The 22,392-nt window shown below is 44.5% G+C and overlaps 1 protein-coding gene across 1 annotated transcript in view; it reads left to right on the forward strand.

The window, feature by feature from the left end:
- The window catches only part of COL20A1 (collagen type XX alpha 1 chain), a 171,380-nt gene that overhangs the window by 98,253 nt on the left and 50,735 nt on the right, over positions 1–22,392 (forward strand). The window contains exons 23-26 of the mRNA XM_063142885.1: positions 6,262–6,404; positions 9,307–9,416; positions 15,007–15,165; positions 21,834–21,911. Of these exons, the coding sequence (XP_062998955.1) occupies positions 6,262–6,404; positions 9,307–9,416; positions 15,007–15,165; positions 21,834–21,911 (490 nt within the window). The remainder of the gene's footprint in view (positions 1–6,261; positions 6,405–9,306; positions 9,417–15,006; positions 15,166–21,833; positions 21,912–22,392) is intronic.

Here is a 22,392-nt window from a genome sequence, read left to right on the forward strand (position 1 = left end):
AGGAAGCCAGATTCCGGCTGGACATCAGGAAAAACTTCCTGACTGTTAGAGCAGAACGACAATGGAATCAGTTGCCTGGTGAGGTTGTGGGCTCTCCCACACTAGAGGCCTTCAAGAGGCAGCTGGACAACCATCTGTCAGGGATGCTTTAGGGTGGATTCCTGCATTGAGCAGGGGGTTGGACTCGATGGCCTTGTAGGCCCCTTCCAACTCTGCTATTCTATGATTCTATGATGGATGGTTGTCCAGCTGCCTCTTGAAGGCCTCTAGTGTGGGAGAGCCCACAACCTCCCTAGGAAACTGATTCCATTGTCGTACTGCTCTAACAGTCAGGATGTTTTTCCTGATGTCCAGCTGGAATCTGGCTTCCTTTAACTTGAGCCTGTTATTCCGTGTCCTGCACTCTGGGAGGATCGAGAAGAGATCCTGGCCCTCCTCTGTGTGACAACCTTTTAAGTATTTGAAGAGTGCTCGCATGTCTCCCCTCAATCTTCTCTTCTCCAGGCTAAACCTGCCCAGTTCTTTCAGTCTCACTTCATAGGGCTTTGTTTCCTTGGGTTTCCTCCAAGGAACCTGGCAACATGCATAATCCTCCTCCTCTCCATTTTTATCCTCAAAACAACAGCCCCGTGAGGAAGGTTGGGCTGAGAGTCTGTGACTGGCCCAAAGTCACCCAGGGAGCTTCCATGGCCAAACAGGGACTAGAACCCGGATCTCCCGACTCTCAGTCCAACACTTTAGCCACTACACCACACTGGCTCTCTTATTCTAGAGCTGAGCCAAAATTACTCAGAAGACATTTCTCCACAGAAAATTTCTGGGATTTTCCTCTTTAGCCCTCTGCCCAACAGAAAAAGAATGCCACATTGCAGAATTTTCTCCAAATGTTCTCCACTATATTTGGACAATATTTCTGGCAGCTGCCACACATACACAAACACAGGCACACACCCTGCCCAAGAATGATGCTACATCCATAGTACTGAGGAAGATGCCAAATTATGGATGAACTCTCAACACAGTTATTGCTGTTGTAACTTTCAGTGGCACCAAAGAGGGGAAAATGAACCTTAGAGGAACAAGTTGTTCTACTGCCCCTGCAAAGAGTGGGTCCCACCTTTGAGGAACTGTTGGAGAATTTAGCCTAGAGAAATTTGATGAAAACCCCTTCCTCACAATGTCTCTGTCCACAAATTAGATGGAGAATTTTGAGAGACCATTTTAGATCACAGGTCTAGTTTATTCTGCAGGATGCTGCTACAGCTTCACGCTATAATAGAATCATAAAATCATAGATTAGTAAAGTTGGAAGGGGCCTACAAGGCCATCGAGTCCAACCCCCTGCTCTTTGCAGGAATCTAGCTTAAAGCATCCCTGACAGATGGCTGTCCAGCTGCCTCTTGAATGCCTCTAGTGGGGCAGCACCGGCAACATGAGGCCCAGTATTGGGCAAAACTTGGGATACAAATAAATATAATAATAATAGTAATAACAACATTGGTACATTCACATCAAAATTCAGATGAAAATAACTTTTCAACCATCCGAGCTGTGAAGTGCTTTGAATATTCTAAAGCAGTGTATACATGCTAAGGCTTATTGCTGATTATTATTTTGGGAACTGGGGAATTAAGAAAGAGGAGCTGGCAGTGAAGATGCAATATTCATGGATTGGGATGGAAGTTCAGAATTTCCCATGCAGCTCTGCTTGAGGCTGTGAAAGTTACTTTTTATGGAATTATCTCAATGCAGAGACCTCAGAAGTGCCTCAGGATGAATCAAATGTGCCACTTAGCTATGCAGCAGAGCTAGCTGGGGTAGTGAGATTTTTCATAGGCAAGGTCTGTTCCCCCACCTCACCAGCTTTTGTTTCGGTACGCAGATCCCCGTCTCAGTATTTATGCTTTTGCTATCTCTGTGCATGGTATCATTAAGCATCCGTCTAGCTGGCCATCTGATAAGGCAGACAGAGCAGTGCTGTGTGTAATTTGCTGGTGACACACTTAAATTTTAATAAGAAACTCTATTCTTATTCCCTCTCCTCTCCTCTTTACGGTCACTTTGGAAAGGGTGATCAGTCTTTCACCCCACCTTTTAGAAGAGGAGAAAACAATGACCTTGGTCACTTTAGGGCAAAACCGCCTGGCATGTTAATGGCCTGATTGCAATTAACACATTCAGTTGTGTGTGGGTTTTTTTAATTTAAATAACAGCTATGATGCAGGGGTGATCAAGACTGGGATAATGAAGAATGAAGAGTAGAGAGTTAACCCTTTTCCCCAACACCATGATCCCAGTGAAAATCATAAAATAGTAGAGTTGGAAGGGCCTATAAGGCCATTGAGTCCAACCCCCTGCTCAATGCAGGAATCCACCTTAAAGCGTAACTAGCAGATGGTTGTCCAGCTGCTTCTTGAACGCCTCTAGAGTGGGAGAGCCCACGACCTTTCTAGGGAATTGGTTCCATTGTCGTACTACTCTAACAGTCAGGAAGTTTTTCCTGATGTCCAGCCAGAATCTGACTTCCTGAAACTTCAGCCCATTAGTCCGTGTCCTGCACTCTAAGATGATCCTCCCGACAAAAGCTGGTATTTGTCCCAGGCAGGAAGCTTCCATTGGTGCCAATGGTACCTCCCCAAGCAAATAGCAGCGGTGAGGAAGTGGTTAACCCACCCACCTGCTGATATCATGTCTAGTTTGGCCTTATATCTCCTGCCCATGTTGTTCATCACCAGAGCCCAATTAAGTAGAGGAATTTGTTTTCCTTGTCTCTAGAAGCTCTCTCTGGTGAGCCCTCATACTCTTTCCATAACACCATAGTTCTCAGGCTCTGCATTCCAGTAGTGGGTGTGTCCAAAAGCAAAAGGGGTGGGGCCAAAGGGAGCAGGGCCAACACACCAGCGCTAACGCCAGCTCTGCTACGTAAAAGGAAGGACTTCTTCACGCAGCACATAGTTAAATTATGGAATTCGCTACCTACCGCAAGATGTAGCAATGGCCACCAGTTTGGATGGCTTTCAAAGGGGGGTTGGATAAATTCCTGGAGGAGAAGATCATCAATGGCTACTAGCACTGATGGTTATGTTCTATCTTCAGTATTTGTAGTAGTAAGCCTGTCTGCACCAGTTGCTTTGGAAGATGGGTGGGAGGGTGCTGTTGTACCATGTCATGCTTGTGGGTTCCTGGTCAGCAACTAGTTGGCCACTGTGTGAACAGAGTGCTGGACTAGATGGACCCTTGGACTGATCCAGCTCAGCTTTTCTTATTTCCTTTTGCTATGGATAGTATAAAACTGGTCAAAGTGATCACCATCCCAAACCACATAAGATTTGCCACAATTTTGTGACCTGCTGCAATTTGTGCGAGTCTCAGTGAATCAATGACTTTGGAACATGACTTTGCTTGTTGAGTTCAGACTCCTCTTCGTAATCTGGGGTTTATAATGGCCCGGCATGTATTCCATTTGATTCTATTATTGACTACAGCTTTGCAAATCAAGACAGACTGGATTATTAAGAGGCAGCTGTAGCTTTCTTTTTAAGTTTAATTGCTGAAACATAGGGATAATTTTAATCTTGTTTAAAGAAGCAAAGCTTCTTAACAGCAAATTGTGAGATTCCACAGAGTACCCTTCGTCAAAATGTTCAGAGATTCAAATTGGTTCTCTCATATAGCCATAAGGACAATAAAAAGGATCCTTTCAAGGGCATGATGTCAATAAAGAGAGAAAGATAGAGAGGCCAGAAATGTAAGATTTTACCTTTGGTTACATTGCCATGAAATTAAAGGCTGCAATCAGCATGTTAACAAGGCTAAAGTTAGTTGCATTTGGGTAGGGTGACCATATGAAAAGGAGGACAGGGCTCCTGTATCTTTAACAGTTTTATTGAAAAGGGAATTTCAGCAGGTGGCATTTATATTTATGGAGAACCTTGTGAAATTTCCTCTTCATCACACCAGTTAAAGCTGCAGGTGCCCTGCCCTCTTTTAAATCTGGTCACTTATAACTCCTGCAGCTTTAAGTGTTGTGATGAAGAGGAAATTTCACAAGGTTCTCCATAAATATAAATGTTTGTTGTTGTTTATTCGTTCAGTCACTTCCAACTCTTCATGACTTCATGGACCAGCCCACGCCAGAGCTTTCTGTCGGCTGTCGCCACCCCTAGCTCCCCCAAGGTCAAGTCTGTCACCTCCAGAATCTCATCCATCCATCTTGCCCTTGGTCGGCCCCTCTTCCTTTTGCCTTCCACTTTCCCTAGCATCAGCCTCTTCTCCAGGGTATCCTGTCTTCTCATTATGTGGCCAAAGTACTTCAGTTTTGCCTTTAATACCATTCCCTCAAGTGAGCAGTCTAGCTTTATTTCCTGGAGTATGGACTGGTTTGATCTTCTTGCAGTCCAAGGCACTCTCAGAATTTTCCTCCAGCACCACCGTTCAAAAGCATCTATCTTCCTTCGCTCAGCTTTCCTTATGGTCCAGCTCTCTCAGCCATAGGTTACTACAGGGAATACCATTGCTTTAACTATGTGGACCTTTGTTGTCAGTGTGGTGACTCTGCTCTTAACTATTTTATCAAGATTTGCTCTCCTCCCAAGAAGTCAACGTCTTCTGATTTCCTGGTTGCAGTCAGCGTCTGCAGTAATCTTTGCGCCCAGAAATACAAAGTCTGTCACTGCCTCCACGTTTTCTCCCTCTATTTGCCAGTTAGCAATCAAGCTGGTTGCTATAATCTTGGGTTTTTTGAGGTTTAACTGCAACCCAGCTTTTGCACTTTCTTCTTTCACCTTTGTCATAAGGCTCCTCAGCTCCTCCTCGCTTTCAGCCATCAATGTGGTGTCATCTGCATATCTGAGATTGTTAATGTTTCTTCCTGCGATTTTAACTCCAGCCTTGGATGGAATTAAAATATAAATGACACCTGCTGAAATTCCCTTTTCAATAAAACTGTTAAAGATACAGGAGCCCTGTCCTCCTTTTCATAGGGTCACCCTACATTTGGGGCTCTACAAATAAATAGCAACAATATTCTCTGGTGCCCATCACAATCCTATTATTATTATTATTATTATTATTATTATTATTATTATTTATTTATTTATTTATATAGCACCATCAATGTACATTATCAGTCCAAAGTTTTATCCTCCTTCTATCAGTCCTCTTGAAGTGACTGAACCCCTATATGCCTCCTGGCCTGGATGTATGAGAAATTCATTTCAGTTTGTTTTTGATCAGAATTTACCCAGTTCTCACCCTTCGGACTGAAACCAGACTCGGATGAAAACTGTGGTCAAAATTTGCATGTGTTCAAGCTTACAATGTGATTCATGGACTCAAACAAAAATATGTGTTCGACAGCATGTGTACATTTGAAAAATGTACATGAAAAATGTGTCTGTTTTAAAAAGGTGCACATATACACTTTAAACAATGGGAGATGAAATGTGTATGTTTCAAAGGTGTGCATAATTAAGGTGTACATTTGGAGAAAATCTGCACAAAAATATGCATGGATTTCCATGCCAAAAGAAAATAGCAAAGCTTGCAATCTGATACAGACTTCAGTTAGAATGATCTCGAGATAGAATTTGGAGAACTTCTGTGATTTTGACGATTCACACATCCCTATGCTGAGTACCTTCTAAGGGTTCACACCCTTCCCCTGATGTGGCGTGGAAAGCCTTAAAGGGGCAGGCCTCCAGCTGAAGCTGAACACTCAGCTGTCACTCTGTTTGCTCCCATCTGGTCTGCTTACTGTGCCGGTGAGCAACAGCAAGAAAACCAGTGTGACGTAGTGGCTAGAGTTTTGGACTGGGAGTTTTGAGTTCTGGGTCCTGGTCGCCACTCAACTATGGAAGCTCACTGGGTGACTTTGGGCCAGTCACAGACTCTCAGCCCAACCTACCTCACAAGGTTGTTGTGGTGAGGATAATGTAAGCTGCCTTGGGTTCCTTCAGGAGGAAAAAAAGGCAGGATATTAATATTATTAATGGAGTGTGTGGCCCCTATCAAGGAAAGCCCATGTTCTTCGGGAGAGTCAGGCTCTGGGAATGCTGTTTCTAGGTGTCACACAGAGCTAGCTGGAGTGAATCTGCCCCCCAACCCAGATTTAGTAATTCACCCCTGAGCTAGATGGACCAATAGTCTGGCTCCGAATAAGGCAGCTTCCCATGTTTCTATGTTCCTGTGAAGTTCACTGTTGAACCTTCTACTAAGTATTCTACTTAGGTGTCTTTCTGCTCAATTTATTTATTTCCTCAGTGAAGTCTTTGTCTCTGGAATTCCAGCTGAATACACCATCACCTTTCTTCTCCGACTGCTGCCAGAAAGCCCCAGGGAAACCTTTGCTGTGTGGCAGATAACCGATGAGGACTTCCAGCCTCTTCTTGGCATCATACTTGATCGTAAGTAGGTCCATAGAACACTCAGAAGAGAATCTACCTGTTCCTAACATGCATAGGGACCTTTTCCATTGTACTGTCCCCATTAGGAAATGCCCATTAGTTCGGCCGACAGAAAGCTTTCTCAATTGGCTCTCTCCATTGCTTCTTCCCATTGACTCATTCCATTGCTTCTTTCCATTAGCTCTTTCCATTGCTTCTTTCCATTAGCTCTTTCCATTGCTTCTTTCCATTGACTATCTCCATTGGCTGTCTCCATTGGCTCTTTCCATTGCTTCTCTCCATTGGCTCTTCCCATTGCTTCTCTCCATTGAATCACCAGGGTCTCAGTGGCAGAAAAAAAGTATTTCCCATCACCTGCTAACTGATCCTTTAAAGCAGGTGTATTGAACCTCAGGCCTATGGGCTAAATCTGGCCAACTGGGGTCTCAATCTGCCCCCCGCCCCAGTGCTCACCAGATGTCCACACCCCTTCCCCAGCTCCACCCCATTTCTCCTGATGGCAGATCATTTCCCCCCACACACACACAGTTTCCCCCCTCCCTTTCTTTTTTTTACTTATTTTTTCAACAGCAACATCTAAACAAGCCTCACACATAATACATACACAGACATTGCACATACCCACAAAACTATGTATAACAACTACAATTACTAAAAAACATTTAAGGGTGAGGTTAGGATATATATTTCTTCCGTCCTCTCCATGCATGAAATGCCCCTTATATTCTTAATTACCCTTCTACCTAAATTACAACCTTGAATTCACAGAATTTGTTTTCCCGTCCCCCCCCTCAACCTAAAAACCACAAACAAATAAATCATTTTTCTCTGTCTCTTTCAAATAATCTATCAATGGTTTCCATTCCAACATAAATGTGGCTGTTGACCTTTCTCTCATTTTCGCTGTAAGTTTTGCCATTTCTGCCAGTTCTAACATCTTCAGCATTCACTCCTCCGTTGTCAGTATTACTGGGTCTTTCCAGTTCTGTGCAAAAAGTAGTCTTGCTGCCGTCACCATATACCCCATGCACTTGCCCCTCACAGCTGATTGGTTGTTCGCTGAGTCTGGAACTCACAGCGAACAACAACGACCTCGCACAACACAAACGTTCTTCGGAACGGATGCGAGAGAGCCGGAAAAACTGCAACAAAAGCAGTCAGGGATAGTCCAGGAAAACTGGGAGGTGGAGCCGAGATCCCCACGAGAGCCAGTGAACGTCATGTGACCTGTTAGTGATGCTTGTGATACAAATCCTGCAATAAATGGCTGGTGTAGACTCCCCCTAGGTCTCAATAAGTTGATTGCAGACCGAATGAATTAGTCACTGGGAGGTGTTGCTGTTATCAGGTTACATCTAGGATTCTGGAATGAAGGAACAATGGCTGAGCCCCATTTCTGAGAGCCAATCAGCAAGCAGACCTTCTAAGGCAGGGATAGGGAACTTTTCTCAATCCAAGGGCTAAATTCCAGTCTGGCAAAGGTCTCAGGGGCTGTACTCCATTTAACTCCTTACCAGGCCGTAATCCTTCTCCCTTGTATGGAAAAGCTCATCTCCGATCAGCTACTGATCAAAGAAGAGAGCTTTTCCCTGCTGAGTGCTGAGAAAGGGAGTTGTTTTCCCAGTGAATGGGAAGGGCTCTCCATATACAAAAACAAAGTTCCCCCCTTCTCTTGGATTTGTTTATCCATTAATCCAAGTAAGAATGCTTCCAGGTTCCCCCTCCCTTTCTAAAAGGTTGAACTGCCTCTCCTGAAGGTTAGTTATTGGCGACGAGAACTTTAAGCTACAATAGGCTGGCATCTTTTGTATTTTGGCCCTGCCCCTTTTTGCATTCAGATCCACCCACCACTGGAATGCGGCCCCCAAGAGCTTCTCCAAAATGGAATTCGGCCCTCGGGGTAAAAGAAGTTCAACCCCCCTCCTGTAAACTGAAGATATTGAGGGCTCCATTTGGAAGTTTCTGCAGGTAGTATGGGTTTTACCACTCAGCTATGGTTCTACCTAGCTAATGGCTTCCGCCTTCCTCACCTTGAGACCTGCATCTGGTTGTCAAATGGGATACCAGCCCGGAATGAATCCTAACACACATTTAAGTCCCATCAAAATTGATGAGTTATAAGGATGCCTTAATCTGGCTGGATTGTATCCACTGATTTTTCATGTATCACCACCCATCCCAAACCTTCAGGTTTGGGCACACCGTACATCAGGCCTGCAGAATGTGGGACCCACCAAGCTGAATGCAAACTGGCTACTATGGCTAGTGGCCCACCTGGGGTTTGATGCTGTTTTTTGGTGCCTGGGGCTGCCAAAATGAGGAGCAACAATAAACAGTTGCAGGGCTGGTATATATGTCTGCTATATATTCACAGACAGAAAGATGCTTCCGGTTGACCATATTGTGAGAAGGGCTCCTCTAAATGCGTGGTTTATTGCAAAAGTTTGTGGTCTTTTACACGATGTTGTGAATGACAGGGACGTCTCCCGCAACAACCACTGGAAATTCCGCTATGAAAAGAACCACTTTTAAAGTGGTAATCTCCAGGGGGGAAATGGAATCGTTCACCACTAGATGGCGCTGCCTCAATGGAAGTGAATGAAACATGTTTAGAGAGGAAGTATTTCACTGGTTGCGCCTCTCTGTCCATGTAATGCAGCCCATAACAATTGCGCCCAAAAGCAGGAAGCACAAATGCAACACAATTTCCCAGTAAAGATGCCCGTTTTTTCAGTCATTGGGATTTTTCAATTCTCTCTCTCTCGCACACACACACAAAATATTTTCATATTTTTCTTTATCATTTCAGTAAAGCTTGTGGGCTTTCATTGGTGATCATGAAATCAATTCTTTGAGATGCTCTTTAAAACATCCACTTTATTTGTCTTCTTCTTCCCTATAGCCAATAAGAAATCCTTGATATATTTCCATCGTGACCATGAAACGGATGTAGATGAAGTCACCTTTGACCAACAGGAAGTGAAGAAGATATTCTATGGGAGCTTTCACAAGGTCCTTATCCAAAGGAGAAATTGATACATACAGAATGAATGAATGAAAATAATTAATAATAATAATAATAATAATAATAATAATAATAATAATAATAATTCTAGTAATATCCTTAGGATGTTTGCTAACCTGTTGGCATTTGCTCCTGCTGAAATACTAATGGATTTTGGGGGGTGTGCCAGCATGATAATGAATTACTAAATCACTTCCTGTCTGCAAGTGCTAATCTATTTAAATGTATGCATAAATGTATCCAAGAATATGTGCAGAAAGGAATGAGAAAATCTGCAAGGACAGGAAGGGGGGAAATAATCCTGTGACTTTAGTATTAAAAAAGATCTACAAATTAAACTGATGTAATTAGTTGGACCTATAAAGCTGGCTTATACTGAGTCAGACTATTGGTCTTCCTAGTCCGCTACAGAACTGTCTGTTCGAAATAGCAAGCAGCTTTGCAATGCTACAGGCCAAGATCTTTCCAGGCCCTTATGGGATGTATTGCAAGCAAAGCTAGGACCAATATGTGCCATGCGTGTAGCTCAGGAAAGGGGCTGTAGAAGGTCCCAGTTTCAATCCTTGGTTTCTCCCAGTAGGGCTAGGAAAGAATCCAGCCTGAAACCCTGGAGAACTGCTGCCAGTCAGTGTGGACAATACTGGGCTAGATGAACCAAGAGTCTGACTCCGTATAAGGCAGATTTCTGTGTTCCATAATTTAATTTCCATAATGTATTTATTTATTTATTTATTTATTTATTACATTTCTATACCACTCAATAGCCGGAGCTCTCTGGGCGGTTCACAAAAATTAAAACCATTCAAAGTATAAAACAACAGTATAAAACCATAATATAAAATACAATATAAAAGCTCGACCAGATAAAAACAGCAGCAGTGCAAAATTACAAATTTAAAACACCAAGTTAAAATTTATTTATAGACACGGAATAACCGGCTCAAGTTAAAGGAAAGCAGATTCCAGCTGGACATCAGGAAAAACGGCCTGACTGTTAGAGCAGTACGACAATGGAATCAGTTACCTAGGGAGGTTATGGGCTCTCCCACACTAGAGGCCTTCAAGAGGCAGCTGGACAACCCTCTGTCAGGGATGCTTTAGGGTGGATTCCTGCATTGAGCAGGGGGTTGGACTCGATGGCCTTGTAGGCCCCTTCCAACTCTGCTATTCTATGATTCTACGATTCTATGACTGTTAAAATGCTGGGAGAATAAAAAGGTCTTCACCTGGTGTCTAAAAGCATATAATGTAGATGCCAAGTGAACCTCCTTATGGAGCTCATTCCACAGCCGGGGTGCCACAGCAGAGAAGGCCCTCCTCCTGGTATCCACCTGCCTCACTTCCTTTGGCAGGGGCTTGCGGAGAAGGACCCCTGAGGATGACCTTAGGGTCCGGGCAGGTACATACGGGAGGAGCCTGGCCCCAAGCCATTTAGGGCTTTAAATGTTAATACCAGCACTTTGAATCGGGCCTGGACCTGGACTGGCAGCCAGTGAAGCTGGAAAAGGACTGGCGTGATGTGGTCTCATCAATTAAGTTTAGTTAATTGAGGGACGAAACAGGCATTACTTTAAATCCATATCCAGCAGCTACAACTTCTTCTTCTTCTTCTTCTTCTTCTTCTTCTTCTTCTTCTTCTTCTTCTTCTTCTTCTTCTTCTTCTTCTTCTTCTTCTTCTTCTTCTTCTGTAGGCACAGAAGGCCCAATCAGGATCTTAGCATGGTGTGGCAGAGGAGCTGTTGTAGACTTGGCCCCCATGCAAGAAATACTATGGTTGCTGTTGGTCCCAGATCACCCCCTATTGAAAGACTGCTCTTAGAGCAGAGGTGGGGAACCTGGGGTCCTCCACATGGTGGACTTTAATACCCATCATCCCTGATGACTGGATAGGCTGGCTGGGGTTGATGGGAATTAGAGTTTAGCAATATCTGGAGGACCACGGGTGTCTGGGTGTGATGTGTCTGGAAGAAGTGTCATGTTTTGGCATCCAGGTGGCATAAAATCTCCAGCTGAAATTTTGAATGTGAAAAAAAACCCTGCAAAATTTAGCATCTCTTGACTGATTGATTGATTGATATAGATTTGGCTGGTATCAAATGTGGATTTTCATAGGTCAGGGCTTTGCAAGCTTTGATCTGGGGAGCCCAGAGGTTTTATATTTATTTATTTATTTATTTATTTATTGCATTTCTAGTAATATCCTTAGGATGTTTGCTAACCTGTTGGCATTTGCTCCTGCTGAAATACTAATGGAGAGGCCACCAGTGAGGGAGGAAGCAGCAGCCAGGCACTTCTCCACCGGGCCTGGGTCCAGCTCCAGCTGAGAGCCCCCTCCCTCCAGCTACCAACTGACACTGCAGAGGCCACCAGTGAGGGAGGAAGCAGCAGCCAGGCACCTCTCCATCGGGCCTGGGTCCAGCTCCAGCTGAGAGCCCCCTCCCTCCTGCTACCAACTGACACTGCAGAGGCCACCAGTGAGGGAGGAAGCAGCAGCCAGGGACCTCTCCACCGTGCCTGGGTCCAGCTCCAGCTGAGAGCCCCCTCCCTCCTGCTGTCAACTGACACTGCAGAGGCCATCAGTGAGGGAGGAAGCAGCAGCCAGGCACTTCTCCACCGTGCCTGGGTCCAGCTCCAGCTGAGAGCCCCCTCCCTCCTGCTACCAACTGTCTCTGCAGAGGCCACCAGTGAGGGAGGAAGCAGCAGCCAGGCACTTCTCCACCGTGCCTGGGTCCAGCTCCAGCTGAGAGCCCCCTCCCTCCTGCTGTCAACTGTCTCTGCAGAGGCCACCAGTGAGGGAGGAAGCAGCAGCCAGGCACCTCTCCACCATGCCTGGGTCCAGCTCCAGCTGAGAGCCCCCTCCCTCCTGCTACCAACTGTAACTGCAGAGGCCACCAGAGAGGGAGGAAGCAGCAGCCAGGCACCTCTCCACTGTGCCTGGGTCCAGCTCCAGCTGAGAGCCCCCTCCCTCCTGCTGTCACCTGTAACTGCTGAACTTTCCAACTAAGATTGTAGTGCCTGAGTTTGCTTTCCTTTTCCCCCTCCTCCTCCTCCCTCCCAATCCCCTTTCCTTTTGTGTCATGTCTTTTAGATTGTAAGCCTGTGGGCAGGGACTGTCAAGAAATACTTTTGTAAGCCGCCATGAGAGCCTTTTTTGGCTGAATGGCGGCATAAAAATCCTTAAATAAATAAATAAATAAAATAAATTTCTATACCGCCCAATAGTCGGAGCTCTCTGGGCGGTTCACAAAAATTAAAACCATTCAAAGTATAAAGCAACAGTATAAAACCATAATATAAAATACAATATAAAAGCTCAACCAGATCAAAACAGCAGCAATGCAAAATTACAAATTCCTTGGAAGGTCATTGTGGGAAGGGGTCCTTAATGAGAAAATCTATAATGGTGGATACAGAGTTTTACCAGTAAAATGCATAAATAAATAAATAAATAAATAGCACCACCACCAATATGATGTATCTCATGTCTCTCCTTTTCCATATATCTTGCTGACATTGAAACCTTTGTGTCTGAAGAGCCTAATAAAGTACCTCTGTTCCTCCATCTCTCTTGTGTTACCCCTATTTATATGACTGATGGCGATGTTGCATCTCTCTTGTATTCCTGCCCCTTTCCTCTCTGCTTCTGTGAGTTAATGATCTTAGCTAGGGGCTCTCATCCAGGCGTCCAGTTTGGCCAACAGCTTTAATTTAAAGAGACGGGGCTCAGCATATAAAGGCACTTCTTGTGCTTAGCTGGAACTCAGTTGTGGATTATTTAATGACTGATTGAAGCCCAGTTGGTCCTCTCTTACTGACTTGAATAGCTCTCAAGTTGACTTGCCTTTGATGGTGCTCGCTTAACAGAATTGGCAGGCTTTCCTTGAGGGGGCATGAATACCACTTTGTTCTCCCTCTGTTCCCTTCTCCCATTTCCGATTTGTTCTTCCCTCTGCCTGGAAGTGGTGCTCCAACTGTGTCCACCAATCCACCCCCCTCTTTTCCTCCAAACCTCTCCACTAACCGTTTCCATGTGCAAAATGTTTCCTGGGAGCCGTCTCGACGATGGCACATTGGCGCCGTGAGCCCCCCCAAACCCTGCGGTTTCACTCCTGCGGGGTTGCGCCATGTTATCCCCATGCCAAGGAGCGAGTGCTACTTGATCTGTTGTTTGTTTGAACTAAGCCTGAGAACTAGGGATTTCCTCATGCCTTCTTTCCCACATGCTTGCTTCCTGGTTGTTGAGCAGAGATTTGAACCCAGATCTCTTTATTTTAATCCTATTTATTTATTTTATTTATTACATTTTTATACCACCCAATAGCCGAAGCTCTCTGGGCGGTTCACAAAAGTTAAAACCATGAAGAACATAATAAAACAACCAACAATCTAAAAACACAAATACAAAATACAGTATAAAAAGCACAACCAGGATAAAACCACGCAGCAGAAGTTGATATAAGATTAAAATACAGAATTAAAACAGTAACATTTAAATGCAAGTTAAAATTAGTTGTTAAAATACTGAGAGAATAAAAAGGTCTTCAGCTGGTGACGAAAGGAATACATTGTAGGCACTAGGCGGACCTCTCTGGGGAGCTCATTCCACAACCGGGGTGCCACAGCGGAGAAAGCCCTCCTCCTAGTAGCCACTTGCCTCACTTCCTTTGGCAGGGTCTCATGGTGAAGGACCCCTATGGATGATCTTAAGGTACATATGGGAGGAGGCGTTCCTTCAAATAGCCTGGCCCCAAGCCGTTTAGGGCTTTAAATGTTAATACCAGCACTTTGAATCGGGCCCAGACCTGGACTGGCAGCCAATGAAGTTGTAAAAGGACTGGCGTGATGTGGTCTCGCCGGCCAGTCCCTGTTAGTTAACGTGCTGCCCTGTTTTGTACCAGCTGAAGCTTCCAGACCATTTTCAAAGGCAGCCCCACGTATAACGCATTGCAGTAATCCAAACGAGAGGTTATCAGAGCATGGATAACTGTAGCTAGGCTATCTCTGTCCAGAGAAGGGCGTAGTTGGTATATCAACCTAAGCTGATAAAAGGTGTTCTTTGCCACTGAGTTCACCTGTGCCTCAAGTGACAGTTCTGGATCCAAGAGCACCCCCAAACTACGGACCCAATCCTTTAGGGAGAGTGCAACCCCGTCCAGGACAGGGCAAACATCACCTCGCCGGACAGATGAACCACCCGCTAACAGTACCTCCGTCTTGTCTGGATTGAGTCTCAGTTTGTTAGCCCTCATCCAGTCCATTACCGTGCTCAGGCACTGGTTCAGAACAGCCACTGCCTCACCTGGGTTTGATGAAAAGGAAAGGTAGAGCTGGGTATCATCCACATATTGATGACACCTCAGTCCTAACCGTCACCAAGCTGAATCTGCTCCATGTACTATTGATTGATTGATTGATTGATTTAAAACATTTATATCCCGCTCTATATCAGTAAGATCTCAGCGCGGCGTGCATATTATTTCGTCAGGTTCAGAAGTCTCTGATTGTCTCATAGTGCATCAAGACAACACTCCAGCATCAATTTGAGGCGCAATGTAACTATTTTTGTCTGTTGAGCAGGTGCACATATCCGTGAGCCGTTCCAGGGTCAATCTCTACATTGACTGCAAGAAAACATCAGAGAAGCCACTTGGAACTTCAGAGACCGTCTCAACGGCTGGCTTTGTCATGCTGGGGAAGCTGACAAGAACACGAGGGCCCCGGAGTGGGTCAGCGGCGGTAAGTCCATTGGTAGGATAGGGTGACCGTATGGAAAGGAGGACACGGCTCCTGTATCTTGAACAGTTGTATAGCAAAGGGAATGTCAGCAGGTGTCCTTTGTATGCATGCAGCACCTGGTGAAATACCCTCTTCATCACAACAGTTAAAGCTGCAGGAGCTATACTAAAGTGACCAGATACAAAAGAGGGCAGGGCTCCTGCAACTTTCACTGTTGCAATGAAGAGGGAATTTCACCAGGTGCTGCATGCATACAGATGACACCTGCTGAAATCCCCATTTCTATACAACTGTTCAAGATACAGGAGCCCTGTCCTCCTTTCCACATGGTCACCCTATCTGATCTAGCATGTCTCTTCTTAAGTTCTTATGTTCTTAATGGAGCAGGAAAGACTGTCAGCCATGAGACTTCCTTAAAGTTTGTGGAACCCTTTTGATGCTCTGGATTGTGTTGGAGGGGGAGCAACATTGCAGCCATTAACTGCAGCTAAATGTTGACACATTCTTTTGACTTTCTGCATGCAAACTGAGCCTGTGTAAGCTAGGAATGGACGGATCGGTCTATTTCTGGTCTGTGTCAGTTTCACATGTGTTCATAAGTCTGTTCTGCCCTGTTTTCACACCAAACTGCAATTTAAAATGTACACACACATGAAAATTCACATTATTTTAATGCATTTCCCCACATAATTCACATTATTGTAAACATTTTACCCTAAGTTACAGGGTTTTGTGCATTTTATCCTAAAATATGAATTTTGATACTTTTTTCAGCTGAGAATTGTATTGCATAATTTGTAGAAGTGTAAAAAAACAAGTGAAGGATAACTGCATTCTGATTCACATATTTGTCTGGAAAGTGTGAATTTTGATTCACTTAAACATGCAGTCGGTTAAAGTTCATGATCATCCCTGGTGTAAGTTCTCTGTACGAGGGTTCTGCATTCTGTATTTTTTCAGGATACAGATAACAACATAGGCCATAGCTAGATGGGGCGATATCCCGGGGCGATCCGTGGGATCGTCCCTGTGCGTTCACATGATGCACAGGGGATCCCGGGATCAGGGAGGGATGATCCCTCCCTTGTCCAAGTATCTCGTTCTAGCCTTTGAGCCCACTTTTCCCATGGTCTTGGGCTGATCCCGAGACCGTGGAACGTGTGGGCGGGCGTCACGGTTTGTCACGGCTCCTCACGGTTACTTGCAAGGAGGCAGGACCCACACATAGGGTGCAGCACTCCTCCAGAGCTTTGCGCCCATTGGGGGTGGGGTGGGGGAGCAGGGAAAGTAATTATTTTTAAAAAAAATCCATTTACCTTTTGCGCACGAGCATTTATGCGGTGCTGTCCCTTTAACCAAAACAAAATGGCGGGCGCAATGTCCTCTCCTTCCAAGGTCATCGCGTGCCACATGTAAACAGAGGGGGAGATCTCGCAATAAAAATATCGTGAGATCCCCACCCCTCCATCATGCTAGACCCATAGGTCTAGCTGAGGCCATAGAGAATGTCTACACATGCGTAGGTCTCTGGTTCCCAGCTGACTTCTTGGGAGGATGAGATTTGGGATTCCACGTTAAACACTATGCCCTCAGAAGATGTGGGACATCTGAGGAGGCCCATTGAAGCAAGTCCTCGTCTGTGTTCTACTGTTCTTGATTGTATCCATCCATTGTGGGATCAAATTGGTTTTGTAAAAACAGAGACGATGATTCAAGCAGGGTTTATTTAATTTTTTTTTTTTTTAAAAAAGAATGTTATTCCAAAAATTTCCATATGATACAGATTGACAGCTGCCTTGCTGAATCTGGGAGAAAAAGCCTGAGACATTTCTCTCTTTCTTGCATCTGTGTTATATTCTTTTTTGGCATATTGAACAAGTAGGGGGGAAAATAACTAATGAGCAAACTTGGCCTATCCATTGACTTTTCAAAAGTGCTCTCTTCAGATAGCCAGAGTGCCTCATTATTGGCTATCATCTTGCCTTATTTAACGGGATGTATCTTCTTAAAATGTCATTTTGATCCGTGGCGCTTGTTTGAAGTCCATTTGCTGTTCGATACATGCCTCCTCCCTGCTAAATCAGTCTACTCTCTCAGACTGAAATGCACATTTCTAGTTTTATTTTAAAAGGAACTTGATTGGAGAGGGGACTTTTATGTTAGACAGAGAACTATTTTTCATAGTGATGGACGAGCTACCTTTGGCTCAACTCACAATCAAGATTTCTGGGCAAGTGGGGAAAAAAGATTCTGAGAGGTCTTGTAATGATGATGTATGAGTACCAGTGGTGCGACACGTACACATTACTGCATTGCCCCCGGGAAATCGTAGTTTGGTTTTAGCTGCTATGCAGCGACCCCATATAGTGGGGCATTACTTGGAAAATCAACCTCTCCCCCACCTCAGTCCCCCCACACACCTGGGAACACAGGAGGGTTTTAGACTGGGGAGGGGGATCAGGTTTTAGTGACAGGTGAAATCTCCCAGCAATTCATAATTAGGTTCTGCAAACTGAGCTATTATTTCCTACCCCCTTGCCCCCGCAAATCAGAAAATAACTCTTGATGATCTCATGTTCAACAGCAACCCAGCTGCAAGGAACTCCAGGACATGGAGTTACCAGGGCACCTGATATCCACACCAAGGTTTTCGGCATCCTGAAAAAGCAGTGGTTCCTAGGATAACTTGAGCCCGTTATTCCGTGTCCTGCACTCTGGGCCAGGATCTCTTCTCGATCCTCCCAGAGTGCAGGATACGGAATAACGGGCTCAAGTTAAAGGAAGCCAGATTCCAGCTGGACATCAGGAAAAACTTCCTGACTGTTAGAGCAGTCTAACAGTCTGCTCTAGAGCATTTTAAAAAAAATGACCGACGCTACGGGGCTTCCCGTTGCCCCGTCGCGTCGTGCGTCTCTAGCGCGCCGTCACCCCTCCTCCCTGCCGGCTTATCCGGCAGGTCTAGCAAGGCCCTGAGGCTTAGGAAAGTTATTTCAACCTTTTAGAATGAGGGAGGACGAGTGCAAAAGTTAGGAAACCGTCAAAGGATTAGCAGTTGTGGGAAAGAGGGCGGGACCCTTGGAAAGGGTTGTGGTCATATGGGGAACCCTAGAGGGCCAGGTTTGGCCCATGGGCTAGAGCTTCAACACCTCTACAGACACTCTTATGAATGACCATGTCAGGGATGGAGTTTGCTGTCCTCCCTTCCATGCAAATCAATTGCATGTTTCAATCAATTGAACAAAATTGTTCAATCAATTGAACAAAAGTGCGTTCAGAGGAGGGCAACCAGGATGATCAGGGGTCTGGAAACAAAGCTCTATGAAGAGAGGCTGAAAGAACTGGGCGTGTTTAGCCTGGAGAAGAGAAGATTGAGGGGAGACATGAGAGCACTCTTCAAATACTTAAAAGGTTGTCACACAGAGGAGGGCCAGGATCTCTTCTCGATCCTCTCAGAGTGCAGGACACGGAATAACGGGCTCAAGTTAAAAGAAGCCAGATTCCAGCAGGACATCAGGAAAAGCTTCCTGACTGTTAGAGCAGTGCAACAATGGAATCAGTTGCCTGGTGAGGTTGTGGCCTCTCCCACACTAGAGGCCTTCAAGAGGTAGCTGGACAACCATCTGTCAGGGATGCTTTCAGGTGGATTCCTGCATTGATCAGGGGGTTGGACTCGATGGCCTTGTAGGCCCCTTCCAACTCTGCTATTCTATGATTCTATGATTCTTTTATTCTAATTATCGACACAGGTTTTGTATGCCAGAAATGGGTTCTTATCTCCATCCAAAGAGTAGTTGATAAGGGGGATAACAGAAAATATATAGTGGATGGCAATGCACTCTACATGGGTCTACCTCTGTGCCTAGTCCGGAAACTTCAATTAGTCTAAAATATGGCAGCCAGGCTGGTCACTGGTACACCTAGAGGTGACCACATTACACCAGTTTTAAAATCTCTTCACTGGCTGCCGATTAGTTTCCGGGCGAAGTACAAAGTGTTGGTTATTACCTTTAACACTCTACATGGTTTGGGTCCAGGCTACCTGCGGGATCGCCTTCTCCCGTACAATCCACCCCGCACACTCAGGTTCTCTGGGAAGAATCTACTTCAGCTAGTACAAACTAGATTAACAATTGTTACCCAGAGGACCTTCTCTTCTGCTGCTCCCAGACTGTGGAATGGCCTGCTGGAGGAGATTCGTCAACTTGACGGTCTTTTAGAATTTAAAAAAGCAATAAAGACTGATCTATTCTGGCAGGCCTATCCAGTGAAATTTTAGAATGTTTTGAAGATGTTTTAATGTTTTAAAGATGTTTTAATGATGTATGGTATGTTTTTAATCAATTTTTTAAATGTGTATTTTATATCCTGTTTTTATACTGTTTGTTTTATACTTTGAATGGTTTTAGTTTTTGTGAACCGCCCAGGGAGCTTTGGCTGTTGGGTGGTATAAAAATGCAATAAATAATAATAAAATAATAATATCAGTCCTGATGACTGTGTGCAACCTCCAGTATCAGAGGCAGTAAGCCTATATATGCCAGTTGCTGGGGAACATGGGCAGGAGGGTGCTGTGATGCCCATGTCCTGCTTTGTGAGTTTCCCGTCAACCACTGGCTGGCCGCTTAATTAAGAACCAAACACTGAACTAGATGGACTCTTGGTGTAGTCCAGCATGGCTCTTCTGATGTTCCGGTAGTTCTCCTTTTAGGAATAATGGCTTATTACTTTTAGATGATTTTTTAAAAAAGAAAATACAAGGAAACAAAACCCTATCACTTTCTTTCAATGGCAGCAAAGTAAAGCTTTCAGTTTATGGTAGGGTGACCCTATGAAAAGGAGGACAGGGCTCCTGTATCTTTAACTGTAATGTAGAAAAGGGAATTTCAGCAGGTGTCAATTGAAGAGGGTGAAATTTTCTCTTCATCAACACAGTTAAGGCTGCAGAAACCCTGCCCTCTTTTGTATCTGGCCACTCTACTATAGCTAGTGTAGCTTTAACTGTTGTGATGAAGAAGGAATTTCACCCACTTCAATTGACACCTGCTGCAATTCCCTTTTCTACATTACCGTTAAAGATACAGGAGCCCTGTCCTCCTTTTCATATGGTCACCCTAGTTTATGGTTGAAACCAATTACTGAACCCCTAAAGAGAAGAATGAGTTGGGCTCTGGGCAAATGAGAATTCAGATTTTGCCGTTGTAGCTTTCCTCATTGAGTTTTCGTAGGAGGGGCCATCCATGTTTGTAACCCATAAGCCCACTGAGTGTTCTTGCCATGGGAATTGGCCATGTTTTTGTTTTCGTAAAAAAAACAAAACACCCTTCCAAAATGTATCAACAAAGAAATGAAGCCGAAAGTTTGGATTTGTGGAAAATAAAAACACTAATGATGTTTGCTGCCTCATTGTGAACATGCTAAGGTTTCACAGCAGACAGATATATATATATATATATTTGGCAGATGCACATTTGTGGGCTGAAGGAGGATGAGCTGTTATTCTCAGAGGTGCCTTGCTGAGACCCAGTGGGTGGTTATAAGAGTTTTGCTTCCGTTTCCATAATTGGAAAGATTTGAGATTTTGTTTCAGGAAGCTGAAAGTTTGGTATCTGTAGCTCTGTCCTCTCCTCCTCCTGTTCTTGGTCCATCTGAAGTATTTATTTATTTATGCTGTATTTATGTAGCTGCCTGAGTTCTCAAGTTCTCTGGGCAGCTCGTGAAATGAAGGCAGTATTAAAGTTACAATATAAAACAATAACAGAATTTAAACTCAAAGCAGAATTAAAACACACATTTTAATGCTGAGAAGACCAGGGTGAGACATGAATTTTTAAAAAAGCTCAAGTGAATTACTACTAATCTTAGCCAAAAGGCCAAGAGGCTGCTATAATCTTCTGTCATTATTGTTACTAGGGGCTATAATAATATTTTTTTTAAAAAAATCTTAGCCTCTTCTCCCAGTCTGGTGCTTTTATATGACCTTTTGTTCCCTGACATCTTGGTTTATTATTGTGATTGTAACGGCCTTTGTGCCATAGACAAATAAAATGTATTCATTCATTCTCTCTCAACAACAACAACAAATCTTCACCTTGTGCCAAAAAAAATGGCAAATATATATTCCTCTGGGAATGCTATTTCATAACAAGGAATGACACTGCCCCCAAAAGCTCTCCCTGTTGTTTACCTGCCTCATTTCATATGGTGTAGGTACTCAGGCCAGGGCCTAAGAAAAGGATCTTGAGTTTGAGGTTAGGGTGACCACATGGAAAGGAGGACAGGGCTCCTGTATCTTTAACAGTTATATTGAAAAGGGAATTTCAGCAGGTGTCATTTGTATGCGTGCAGCACCGTTGCAAAATGCCCTCTTCATCACAACTGTTAAAGCTACAGGAGCTATACTAGAGGGACCAGATATCAAAGAGGGCAGGGCACCTGCAGCTTTAACTGTTGTGCTGAATAGGGAATTTCACCAGGTGCTGCATGCATACAAAGGACACTTGCTGAAATTCCCTTTTCTATGCAACTGTTAAAGATACAGGAGCCCTTGTCCTCCTTTCCATGTGGTCACAACTGTGCAGTATGTCTGCAGATGGCCCCACCCATCCCAATCCACATTAACTTTAGAAGACTTTTTTGTGACCAATTGCCTTGTCCTGTTTCATCTCCAGTTCCAGCTGCAGTTGTTGCAGATTGTGTGCAGCAGTTTGTGGGCTGAAGAGGACAGATGTTGCGATGTCCCAGCACTGGTAAGGATGGAGAGAATGCGTCTCCTCAGCTTGCTACAAATGTAGAGCGGTTTACTGCCAGTTATATTGTAGGGTTCTATGGATTTTGTTAAATCCATTCATTTCATTGAATCCCGCACTAGAGGCCTTCAATATGTGGCTGGAGAGCCATCTGTCAGGGATGCTTTAGGGTGGATTCCTGCATTGAGCAGGGGGTTGGACTCGATGGCCTTAGAGGCCCCTTCCAACTCTACTATTCTATGATTCAATGACTCTGTGATCTGTGTTTCACAGATTGTCAGTCATCTTTCATTCTGTCATCTCTAGGGTGACCATATTTGGGAAACCAAAAAAGAGGACACCTAGTGTGCGTGTGGGGAAGCAGCTTTCTGAGTCCTGCAGAAAGTACGTTATTCCCCCGCCACCTTAAAGAACCCGATTGGAGTGGAGGAGGGGAAAGGATTTCATTCGGCACCACCACCATCCACTCCAATTGGGGCCT

The sequence above is a fragment of the Elgaria multicarinata genome, chromosome 1 (genome assembly GCF_023053635.1).
Source record: "Elgaria multicarinata webbii isolate HBS135686 ecotype San Diego chromosome 1, rElgMul1.1.pri, whole genome shotgun sequence".
NCBI lineage: Eukaryota > Metazoa > Chordata > Lepidosauria > Squamata > Anguidae > Elgaria > Elgaria multicarinata.